Source organism: Lactuca serriola, chromosome 4, assembly GCF_051521515.1.
Source record: "Lactuca serriola cultivar US96UC23 chromosome 4, Lser_US96UC23_V15, whole genome shotgun sequence".
NCBI classification, from domain to species: Eukaryota; Viridiplantae; Streptophyta; class Magnoliopsida; order Asterales; family Asteraceae; genus Lactuca; species Lactuca serriola.
The window spans coordinates 161,622,430-161,635,564 of record NC_136411.1 but is presented as its reverse complement, the minus strand read 5'-3'; the positions used below and the strand labels follow the sequence as shown (position 1 = coordinate 161,635,564).

The following is a 13,135-nucleotide window of genomic DNA, read 5'->3' as shown; positions in this document are numbered from 1 at the left end:
TTTCTGAGAAAGACCCTTCGTCTCGTCTGCATTGTCGATTGGGGCTAACCAAAAGAATTAATCACATCCACCAACATTGTCTTCTTCTACCATCGCGGTTAACTATGCAGTTTGTTGTGGAGTGACTCCCGGCACAGTGTAAACTTGATTTAGGGTAGTTTGAACCTTTTGGTACACAACAACTTTAGCTTTGAGAACTTTGGACTTGTCGGTAGTGGAATGAGCAAACTCAATAGACTTTTCAAAAATAAGGTTCTTATTGGACTTGGGTTCATTTTTTGGCTAATTCAGAATAGTCCACCAAATCTTCTACATAAATTTCACTCATATCATCATCCTCATTAAGTCCAGATGTATTTTCAACATCAATTTTGTTTTCTGAACTTAAGTTGGCATTCAATGAGTCAAATTTTTGTATAGTTTCGGCTCTCAGTTTCAATCTATCATTTTCATCAAGTAGATTTTTGAGCATGTCCTTGTGGTCCTTGGACTTTATGTAAGATTCAATTTTGTCCAGACCTATCTTATATGCTGGAGACACTTCGTCAGTAGATACAACGCTTTCACATTTTTATGCTTCTGCATCGATTTCATCCTCCTTTAATTCAAGGAAGGGTAAAATCATACGATAAATTTTCTTCCCTATTTCATAATCAAGATGCAACTGAGTGATGTTAAAATAAAGTCTCTTAGCAATTAAACAAAAAACATTTCTCTGTTTGAGAAGTTTAAGATTGTCTCTCTGCAAATCAATAGAATCGTCTTTAGATCTAATTAATTCTTTTTCCTTTTCCTCGATCCACATTCTTCGTTCCTCACTCTTTGATGAAATCCTGCTAATTTGATCAGTTAGGTTAGAATTTGTGACACGGGTTTGGGTGAGACTGCTACTTATGCTAGGGAATTTTGACTTCAAATTATTTAATTCCTTTTCATAATTATTAGCAGGTATTTTTCGAGAAGCAAGAATTTCTTGTACCTTTTTGATCAACTCATCACATTCGTTGATCTGAGCACTGATAGGCTTGGCAGCAAAACATCTGTCTTCTCGCTCTCTTTCTTCTTCAACTCCCCCATCAGTTGTGTATCCTCTCATTTGGGACACACCCTCGGTCACTGCAAAGCATCTTCCTATTGACTGCTCAGCTTTTGCCATTATAGCTTTTCCATGAGTAGGCTTCCTAACTTCATCATCCTCCAAATCTGTGGACCAGATCTCCACACCTCCAAACTCATCACTGTTGTTTCAACCCTGCACAATTAAAGCATTCATAGTAGAGTTATTAACAGCAGACTTTCTTTTCTTTATCTCCTCCAATCTTCTCAGGAGGCTCGCTTCCTCATCGTCTTCGCTTGTCTTCTCTTCTTTCTTTCTCAGCATGCAGTCTTTGGCAAAATGATTTTTTCCTCCACAGTAATGACAGTAAAATCCTGAGTCACCTCCAATATTAGCTTCCTTCTTTGAATCTTCGGGCTTTGACCCCATCTTTGGTTCCTCCTTGATCTGTTCGGCGCTATAACTTCCCTGCCAGTTTTGGTTCTTGTTGGCTGGGAATTTCTTCTTGATGAATTTTATAGGGTTTGACACCATCATTGCATATTCTTCGCCGGTTAGATCAAAGTCTGCAAGATCTAATTACTCTTCTTCTTCAACCAAACTCTTACCTTTAGAGACAAGAGCTAAAGAACCCAGACCCGAAACTACATTTGTTTTCTTCGATAAGGCATTCTCGTGGGATTTTAAAATACCCACAAGTTTTGCTAGAGAGTATTACTCGAACTATTCATGATCTTTGACAGTTAACACAACGGCCATCCATTCAGGTCTAAGACCATTCATGAAAGTGACCTTTTGTTCAATCACCTTTCTTTCAATCCCATGCTTTATCATCTTACTTAAAAGATGATTGAAACGATCGAAAGTCTGGATAAGTTTTTCATCAGACTTTTGTTTAAAATCACCAAACTCTGATAACAAGAGGGTTTGAATAGAGTGTTCCAGATCTTCATCTATGGAATATAATTCCTTCAATCTATCCCAGATCTCCTTAGCTGTAGCACAGGAAATTACCAAACAAAATGTATCTGATTGCAGCGCAAACCTTATCATCCTTAGAGCTTTGATGTTGCACTGAAACTTCTCTTTTTCATCCCGAGGAATGTCTTCGACGTCATTGAAAAGCTGATTGTATTATTTTTGCGTTTTAACAATCTTTGATGTGCTAGAATGAGCAAATGGGCCTGAAGTGATTGCTTCCCAGATTAGATGCCCATTGTCCTCCGATCCAATCACGTAATCTTCAAAGTGATGCATCCAGAATTCATAGTCTTGTGTATACAAGATCGGTATTCTTGTTGTAGACCCTATGTTGTTGGAGATATTTATCAGATTGGTTTGAGAATCATCCATAGACATTGTGAATACTTATGATCGAAAACCTGTAAAAGATAAGACTTGTAACTTTTCGATTAGGATTAGATTAACAATTAATGAGATACGCCAATAAAGAATGATGGCTCAATAAATATCAATCAATGCGGAATAAAAACCCTATGAACTTCTTCGATAGAAGAGGTGTGTATAGATTACACAATCTCCTGCTCTGATACCAATTGATGAGTTCAAAACTTTTAGATCGTTTAGATCTTTCACAAGTATGATAAAAGGAATCAAATAGTTTAAGAACAAATATAATAGAGAACACAGAACAGAATCAAATAAGAGCTTATGATTCAAAACTGAATCACGCCTCAGCAGAGCCTGATGAAGAACTTATGTTGTAGAGGCGAGCTAGGGTTTACAAGCAATGAAAACGAAAACAATGAAAGAAATCTCTTCTAAGTCTGCATGCATGCAGCTTATATACTAAACCCTAATACAAAATAATGCACAGCTGGACAGGCCCAATACCGGCGTTTAAACTAGGCTATGCACCGATCCCATGACGCAATCCACTAGACTCAACAAGTATTTAATCAGAAATTAATTTAGAATTAATTTTGGGATTAAAGGAACTGACTGAAAGTACAGGGGCTATTTTGTAATTATTCAATAGTTGAGGCTTTGGGCCATTGGATCACCTTTATTAAGGCTTGAACGAAAATCCTAGAAGGATCTAGGAGTTTTCGTCCAAGGGCTTAAGGAAAAGGAGTCCATCGACTTGCTTAGGCCCTAAGCTAAGGGATTAGGGTTTACACCTTGAAACCCTAGTTAGCCTTAAGTATAAATAGCACCCAAAGGCACTAAGATTTCGTCCAAGCCTTAGGAAACCCTAAAAGGGATGAAATCTAGGGCAAGATACCCTTCTCTCCTCTCTCCAATATTCATCCTTTCACCTAGTGTGTTTGTGAGCCATTAGAGGTACTACACTTGTGGTACTTGCTTTCAAGAGCTAAGGAAATTCAAGGAACTAGTTGTTATTACTATATAACAACAAAAGGTATGTATTCTATTCTTCTATGTGGATTTCGAAAATAGTACTAGCACACCAGGTTTCTTTTTTGTGTTCATAAAGTTGTAATAACTAATAGTTGAAACATAGATCCAACTCCAGGGTTGCATGCACACATAGGATTGTTTCTATAAAACCCATTAGTTAGATAATCCTTAGGGGTTAAGTTAGAAACTTTAGCCTTCTAGACATCTCTAAGGATGGGGATCTGAGGTCTGGAACATTTGAATTCAAGAAAAAGGACTTAATGCATTAAGTGGGTTGGCAGAGTGAAGAACTCGAAGAGTTCTTGAGTGGACTCTATGAGAACAAGATCGATGCACAGGGACAAGGTTTGAAAACTCAAACCTTGAGTAAATGCTTAAGATCAATGTCTGCTTGCTAATAAATGTGCAAGTCAATCTTGGAAAGACCAGTCAAGTCTTAGATAATATATTCAACAAATGATCAAGTCATTAAATGAAGGATAAGAAGAATGTTTTTGAGAAGTTTAAACTAAGTTAGTAAAGAGCCAAAAGTTTGAGTGAAAAGATCCTTTTTTGACTTGTATTGAATGCTCCTTTAAATAAGAGTGAAGGTTACAACGAATTAACTAGAGTGTTTACATAGGACTGGACAATAAAAATAATTCTGACATTCTGATTGTCCAAATAAAACAAAAGACTAAGTGCTATGAAATGTTACATCAATACAAGGACAAATACAATAAATGCATTAAGACAAAATAAAGTTGTTTTGGATCAACATCCATTCCAGACCTGAGAGTCATTTCGGAATGCCTTTAGTGTTCGCTTCGTCTTTTTTCTTCGTCCGGACAGTGTTCCGGACCACTCCCCACTTCGGAACATGCACACTTCGGAATGAGTAGATAGGATTGCTAGATATAGGATTGCTAGAGGTTCACTTTCAGGTTCCAACAATCTCCCCTAAGTGAACGTAGCAATCTAGCAAACTTATTTCATTTCTTCCTTGATGAAGGTGTATGCTCTGAATAATCACTCTCGGACTTCTTTGTACCATGCCAACTGACTTACAAATTTTGCCTTGACCTGTTCCGGAGCATCAGACTTGGATGCCCGGGATATGAATTTCTTTAGAGATTTGGTCGGAACTAGATGTTTGTCAAGGACTCGGAAACAGTCCTTCTTGTTTGTTTTCCTTATGGTGTAGACAAACCCTAGAACCGGTTCTTCAATGGGACCATCAGCAAGGACTTCATATTCCAGAAGAACAAAGTCGATTTTGGCAACAAATTGTTCAGTTCCATAAAGGTGTGCAAGTTAATAATCACGTCGACAATATTCCGCAACGTAATCCTTTAGAAATATTAGAGTAGCATGGTGTGCTCACATACTTATGTCATCCTTCTGATTTTCTATGAAGTAGGCAGCTAAGGTAAGGATGTCATTAGGATACATGGAGGGAAAGTCCGCATCAGTAACAATCTGGGGTGTAGGCTTGTTCCGTAGGATGTGAAAACGGGAGAGAGGACAATTAAGCTCAAATTTCACAAGTATTTTTCATTCGAAACCTTCTACTTGGGTAATTCTCTTCCTCGACCACACTTCCTGGAGAGGTTGTGCGTGCTTCGAGTAGAAGGTTTTAAGTATCTTTCGCTCGGTCCGGATAATCACCTCAAGATCATCAGATGGGTGAAGATGAGCAAACTTAGTGTAGAATTTGTTGAAGGGAGAGAGAGGAAGATCCAGATGACCGGAATCATTGGGAGAAACGTCGTAGTACATGCATGGGATTATTTTTTCAACCTTGAGAATGCCTTCACGACAAAGAGGATAGATGCCTTGCATTGGATCAGGATTATCCTTTAGGGCTTGGATATGAATGCTATCCTCTAATGCCTGGTTGATTTCTTCCTGCGACCATCCAAGTTTTTTCTTGAGGGGAGGTCCGAAATGAAGGGATTGTTGCTCGGCGGTCATAGGCTTCTTCCCTTTGTGTCTTTGAAGTGCGGTTATAACGAGCTTCATATTTTCATCAATCGTAAATTCCGGAGTGGTATTTGGAAGAGATTCTTCCGGAATTTCATCAGGGATCCGGAGAGGAGAGCCCTGGTCGATTAGAGCAATCTTTGGGTCCGGAATGGGACACTGCATGGAAGGCGTAGCTAGGAAAGCTTGAGCAGTTAGGAAAGATTTTCCCTTAGCCATTTGAATGCCCATCCGGAGAGCATCAGGAAGAGAAGAAGGCCAAGAAGTAGCAGACCAGATTTTCTATTGTTCTTTTGTCATTTCCTTCAGAATGGTCAACTTGGGAGCTTGAAGACCAAGAACTCCCTTAGGAGCCTTATCCGAAACATATTTGTCTTCTTCTTCACTTCCTTCTTTTTCAGAGATCCCTATCATTCCGGAGAAGACTTGAAGTTCCTCTTCGGAATCTAGGTCTTCATCTAGGAATGTAAATTGTGAGGCTAGTTTCCAAGGTTTGCTTGTGCCTTCTCCCCCTCTTACATTGGTAAACTGCGGAGCTGGTGCAAGTACCAAAGTGTTCTGGAGATCATCAAATTTGGTGAAGGCTTTCTGAAGCCCTGTGTTGAGTTGGAGAGTGAGGGAATCATAGGCTTCGGACGTAGGAGCTTGCGCAGCAAGGTGATCGAACAGATGCCCTAGGATGGCTAGCATCTCATCAAACTTTCGGTTCGGAACATCAACGATGTTCCAAGTGGAGTAGAGAATCTTGATGAGGACTTGTTGAAGGATCATGTTCATTTCATCCTTTTTCTTGATCTCCTTCTCCATTCTTTGGATTTTTTTATCATGACGAACGCGAGTCGGCTTAATCAGGTCGTTGGTAGCAGCCACCAAGTCGTCATGGACTTTGAGCATGGAAGTAATGGTGTTGAGATAATGATCAACCATAGTATAGTATTTGGTGCCAACTTCTTCCATTGTGTGCTTGAGCCGGTCAGAGATTAACTGATCTAGTTGTGCTTCTCGTTTAGCAACAGATGGTCCGGACTGCTGAGATAGAGATTGAAGAATGGCATCAAGCTTGGAATCAAGTCCGAAGACTTTTTTTTATCCATCTTCATATTGAGCTCAGTGGAAGAAGTGTTTATGGATGACACTTTCTTCATAGTGTCCGAGACATTTGTCTGGATCTCGAGGAGAGCAAAGGGGTCAATGTAGTCACTAGCGGAGGATTCCGAATCAGATTCGGAGGGTTGCGGAGGAGCTTGGCATGAAGAAGTATTGGAGGGACCTGGCTTGGTTCTAGATTTGAGTGCATCATCCAGAGTAGTTGATGAGGATGATCCGATATCATAAGCAGACTTGCGTGCGGATGCCTTTGATTGAAAGTGCATTGAAGTCATGAAGTTGGTGTCTGGAACAGTCTTTGCTTCATCATCTAGCATGACTTCTTCAGAAATCTCTTCATCCGGATTGGTATGGAAAACGCTTTGATGAGTGGTAATAGGGGCAGTTCGGAAGAAAGTTCATTGACTGCATCGGCATCAAAGGGAGGAACATAGGGCAAATTGCTTTGGATGTCCATGTTCCTCATGGAGATAAGTGTGGACTCCACTTGAGCTCTGGTGAGATCGGGTCGTTTGGATGCGGCCCTGTTGACAAAATCTTCCCATAGAGGATCATTAGCACCTCGTTGTCCTGTACACCTTACGGGTATCTAACCAGTTGAGACTTCCGGAGTCGGAGAGACTGCTCTTTCTCCGGAAAGTTTGGGGTCTGGAACAGGGGTTCCGGAGTGTGTGCGTGTAGAAGAAATAATGGGATCATCAAAAGTGACTCGTGGGTTTGTTCCAGGGGGCTGCAAAGAACTATGTTCAACACCGGCATCACTTTTTTGGGAAGGCGAGGGTGGATTATGTGGAGACTCCCCGTGAGTGTGTGTGGGTGATTTTGAAACATTGAGGGGTACCTCAGATGAGCGGGCAGGAGGGGTGTTCGGACGGCCAGAGTTAGCCGGAATGTCATGAGCATCTTTCTTTGGAGAGGAAGAGCTAACTTTGGTTCTCTTTTTGGGCTTTGACTTGGAGGAGAAGCCTTTTGCTTGGCAGGTTTCTTAACCTTGGTCCAGACGTAGTAGGCTTGGCCTCTTCCACGATGGGCTCAACTGAGACTGGGATACGTTGCATTGGGTCGAACACAACCGAAGTCTCGAGGTGATGTTTAAGATAAATGGACTCGGAAGGAATAAGGGCGAACATGTGGTCCGGAAGTCTTCGAACCGGACCAAAAGAGGATTGGTCCGAAATCCTATAAGTCTTAACTACTTTGAATGAGACACATACCTTCGGAAGAATGGTTTTAAACATAAGTGGTTCGGACAGCTCTTGGAAGATTTGTTGGAGCGTCAATGCCAAGAACCTAGGGCTCGAAATCTCGTTCTCCTTTCTTTTGGTAGCAAATTTGCAGAAGTCTTGCCATAAGACTTCCGGAAGATCCACTGCATTGTTGCGTCCGGAGTAGATGATGTAGACGACGTTGAGCTACTCCTTGCTCAGCGTATCAGTTCCTACATGCTTTCAGGACATCCCTCTGATGATGAAATGCATGAGCACTTTCCAGAGTCCGGAGACTGCGGACTTCTTGAAACCTTTTGCTCAGTAGTCTTGATTGTAATCGATATAGTTCAAAAACGTCTGAAGCTCTTCAGTCGTTGGTTCTTGGACCTCGAAACCCTTTAGGTTAGCTTTCACACCGATCACCTTAAGGAAGGTCGATTTGTAGATGGGAACAGTTTTGTCATCGATTATTGTAGTCTTGAGAGCGCCATCTTTGATTTTGATACTGGTAATTGCACGATGAAGATGATGAAGTGGTAGTGGAGGTTCAGGGATTTTGGTGAGGGGAATAGAGATGGGGTGATTTGCGATAAACTCGATCATTACCCTGATGGATTCATCGTAATCCATGGGATTGAGAGAAAACAGTTGAGTGGTATCTCTTAGAAAAGGTTCTTGATCGGCAGATCAGGATGAACCCTTGGAACCCTTGGTTGATTTCTTTATTGCAATGGATTTCATGATGGTGGAGGCAGTTTGAGTGGATTTATGTGGAGAAGCCATTGTTGCAGGTGATGAAAGCTTGAAGAACACGAAGAACACAGAGAGAAATCAAGGGGTTGAGAGTATTGGGCGCGTAAGTAGGTAAAAGAGGGTTTTGATCGGTATTTAAAGGTAATGGAAGTGGCTCAGGTCGGTGGATGTAATAATGAGGATCTGAATAGAAAATGGGTCGTATTAAATGGTAAAGTGGTTTACGGGGGCTGAGTTGACATGGAAGGTGAAAGGTGAGGTTGTTTGTGGCTAAGAATGGAAAACACAATCGTCGAGTTGATGGCTACGATTATGGGGGCGTGCAATCATGTCACGAGAATCGAGGAAGATAGGATAGGGATCTTCCTAGAAAGTACCCTTTAGAGAAAAACTTTTCACCTTATTATCCTTTGGACTTCCGGATGATCTATTCCGGACAAAGTGTGATTCGAAGGGTAAAGAGTTGTATTCCGGAACATATTTGTTTTGAAAAGAGGTCCATAATGAGAAATAATCCAGAGAGAGTTGCAATTCCGAAGTCAAAAATTCAGTGTGCTTCCGGAATAGATTGGTGATTCTGGAACAAAAAAAATTCAGTTTGATTCGAACTGGTTGGAGATTCCGGAGTAGAAATTTCGGAATAGTGATTTTCAAGAAGTTTCAGAGTGAATTTGAAAAGGTTTCCGGAACATGGTTTAGAAAGCATTATAGTGTGAGATTTTAGAAAAGTTTCCGTAGTGAATTTTGAACGTTCGGAGTCAATTTTGAAATTTCGGAGTGCAGAACGTAATACCTTTCCGGAGAGGAATTCGAGGATGCCATTATGAAGTATATTCCGAGATAACAATCTGAATGCAATGTCAATGTGGGATTACAACAACAATCAATCAGAATGAATTGTACGGCTTAAAAACTTAAGTGATGGTCAAAAATAAAGATAAGTAAAATGATCCTATGTGTTCCGAGAGAAAGTAGTTCAAAGATATTTTGAGATTGGAACTAGATTTCTTTCAAATACGTCTATCAAAGAGAACAAGTCTATTGAAAGAACTGAGGATCTGGTATCATCATACCCATCTTGTTCAGAAAACCATTGAATTTGGTTTCATCTAATGCCTTGGTAAAGACATCAGCAATCTCATCGTTAGATGGAAAAAAAAATGAGTTCAATGTTAACATTAAGTACATGATCTTTTATGAAACGGTACCTTATATCAATATGCTTAGTCATTGAGTGCTGAATTGGATTGTGGGAAATCGCAATGGCACTTTGAGAATCACAATAGATAGGAATACGTTGAAAATGGTAACCATAGTCCAAGAGTTGAGATTTCATCCACAGAACCTGAGATGTACAGTTGGCAGCAGCAATGTATTTGGCTTCGGCTGTAGAGATTGCAATGCTCAAGTTGAAGACCCCCATAGTTTGAATCTAAATATGCTTGAAGAAGGAAGCTTTCATTTGCTGGGTACCAGATTCTGAGACTCTTTGTGCCTTTAAGATATCGAAAGATTTTTTTCAGAGCCAAGAGATGAGATATCTTTGGGTTGACTTGAAATCTGGCACATAAACAAGTTGAGAACATGATATATGGACGACTTGTTGTGAGATAGAGTAGGGATCCAATCATTCCACAATATTTCTTTTCTTCAGCTGAAACACCTGAAGGGTCGGCAAAGACCTTGTGTCCAAAGCCCATTGGTACCTTGGCTGAGGCGCATGTGTCCATTGAGTATTTCTTGAGGAGTTCTGAAATGTACTTTTCTTGGTGAATGAAGATTCCTCTGTTAGTCTGTTGGACTTGAAGGCCAAGAAAGAAGCTAAACTCCCGATTCATGCTCATTTGGAATCGATTGATCATCAGTTTAGCAAAGTCAGCAACCATAAATGAATTCGTAGATCCAAATATGATGTCATCCACATAAATTTGTACTAGCATAAGATGCTTTCCATTTGATCTTCGGAATAGAGTGGGGATCTAGAATTCCTCTTTGAAAACCGGAGCGCTTGAGAAAATCAGTGAGGGTCTCGTACCATGCCCGAGGAGCCTGCTTGATTCCGTAGACAGCCTTCCCCGGAGTTTGTAACAATGGTTCGGAAAAGAGAGATTAACAAAACCCGGGGGCTGTTGAAGATATACTTCAGTGCCAAGTTCACCGTTAAGAAATTCACTCTTAACATCTATTTGGTAAACTTTGAAGCGTTTGTTAGCAGCATAAGCAAGAAAGATTCTGATGTCTTGAATACGTGCAACAGGAGCAAAGGTCTCATCATAGTCGAGCCCTTCAATCTGAGTAAATCCTTTAGCCACCAACCTTGCTTTATTTCGAATAATAACTCCAACGTCATCTAGCTTGTTTCAAAATATCCATCTCGTACCGACAATGGGGTGATTTTGAGGAGGAGACACGAGGTTCCAAACTTCATTTCAGTCAAATTCTGCCAGTTCTTCTTGCATGGCCGTAATCCAGTCAGCATGCTCTAATTCTTCCTTGATGGATTTGGGTTCAACCATGGATATAAATACTAAAAAATGGCATTCATTTTGGATACATGTAGCAGATCGATTCTGTACACCAGCATTGGGGTTTCTAATTACTTGGTTCGGAGGATGATCCTTTGTCCACACATGTAATCATGGTAGTTCTTATACAGTCGTCGATCCTATATCAATAGTGGATGATGCTCCCCCTGAACTTTTGAACCGGAGAGATTGACATCATCATCAGAAGGGAACTAAAAAAGTTTTCATTTTCATCATTGTTGAAAGGATTGGAATCATCAAAATCAGTAGCTGCATCTTGACAACCATCAGTATTTGATTCAAGAGAGGGATGAGTATTTTGATTCAAGAGAGGGATGAGCATTCTCCCCCTCAACCTAAAAAGGCTGAAATGGTTCGGAATCAAATAGAGGGAGGATTGGGATTGGACCGAAGACATTATGTGAGACGAGAGCTTCTGAAGTAGGGATTGGAAAGAGAGTTGGTCTTGATCAAGATTCAGAATCAAGAGCAGTTTCGGAAGGGCCAAAGAGAGTTTCAAAGTCAACTTCAAGAATTGTTTGGGGGTTCGGACATCCTGGCGGAGGAGCATCGGACTCCTTAATATGAGTTGTAATGTGAATTGGGCCAGAATTTCGAACGAAGTTGTCATCTAAAGTAACATCACAGCTTTCTTCCAAAACACGAGTTCTTCGGTTAAGAACTCTGTAAGCTTTCGATTTTGAGGAGTACCCAAGGAAGATGGCTTCATCAGCTTTAGGTTGGAATTTGGTAAGCTGGTCACAATTGTTCTTGATGAAGCACCTGCATCCGAAAACATGCAAAAATGAGATTGTTGGCTTCCGACCATTCATTTCTTTGTATGGTGTCATGTTGTGGGGTCGATTTATGATACTTCGATTTTGACTGAAGCAAGCAGTAGACACGGCTTCAGCCCAAAGGTAGAGTGGTAAGTTTGCGAAGTTCAGCATGGATCAAGCAACTTCAACGAGAGTTCTATTACGCCTTTCGACTACACCGTTTTGTTGTCGAGTGTAGGGAGCTGAGAAGTTGTGATCAATTCCTTTTTCTGTAATAAACTTTTCAATGGTGGAATTAGTGAATTCCGATCCATTATCACTTTGGATTCTCCTGACTAGGAGATTGATAAGAACTTCTATTCCTTTGATAAAATTGATGAGTTCTGAGGTTGTTTTGGATTTCAGCCTTAGGAAGCAGACCCAAGTGAACCGTGTAAAATCATCAACAATCATAAGAATGTATTTCTTACGATTTCTACCGTAGATGGTCCACAAAGATCAATGTGTAGAAGCTCCAGTGTTTCCGAAATGGATTTTTCGATGATAACAGGATGACCCTTCTTTGATTGCTTACCACACTCACAAGCAGCAAACAAATGATCATTTTTGAATTTGAGGAGAGGAAAACCTCTCACCATTTCGCCAAATACGAGAAGTCAGGGTGAGAATGATGCTCTCATCTGAATAGTTTAGATGAGTGAGCCTCTCATTTGAATAGTTTAGATGAGTGAGCCTTTAGTTTCATAACCAACTGATGTCAAGAACAGCTTTGGTGAGAAGGCAGAGTTGTGGTTTGCCAATAATCATGTTGATGTCAAGTGTGTACATATTCTTGTTGCGAAGCGACTTGATTAAGCACTCTGTTCGATCTTCGGTCATTACATAGTTGTACTTCTTGCAAAATTCCACACGTTGATTTGAATCAGTGAGCTGAGCAACACTGATCAAATTCTGTTTCAAATCTGCTACATAAGCCACACTTGAGATAGAGAAGTTTCCATTAGTGAGAATTCCATAACCATGAATTTGAGAGTTGGAGTTGTTTCCATATGTCACGTAACCAGCATCTGGGGAAAGCTTTAAGTCTCGCAGAAAATCTTTTTGCCCCGTCGTGTGCATGGAGCAAGCACTATGAATATACTATATTATATCTTTCTCCGAAGCACAAAGTACCTGCAAAATTAGTGAGTAATGAAGTTTTTAGGTTCCGAAGTAGACTTTGGGACGTAGGCACAGGCTTTGGACTTTGATGGTGACTTTGGAACAACTTTGTGTTTTTGGGTGATATTCTTTGATTTTTTTGGAAAGGACAGAAGGTTAATGTCTTTTCATCTATCCAGTAGTCATATTCAATGACTTGAG

At 40.4% G+C, this 13,135-nt stretch overlaps 1 protein-coding gene across 1 annotated transcript; it reads right to left on the bottom strand.

Annotated features, from left to right (window-relative positions):
- Nucleotides 1-12,514: 12,514 nt before the first annotated feature.
- On the bottom strand, nucleotides 12,515-12,892 carry LOC145098963 (uncharacterized). Its single transcript, XM_079036552.1, has one exon. It carries the CDS (start codon nucleotides 12,890-12,892, stop codon nucleotides 12,515-12,517), a length of 378 nt encoding a protein of 125 aa, XP_078892678.1.
- Between the last annotated feature and the right edge of the window lie 243 nt (nucleotides 12,893-13,135).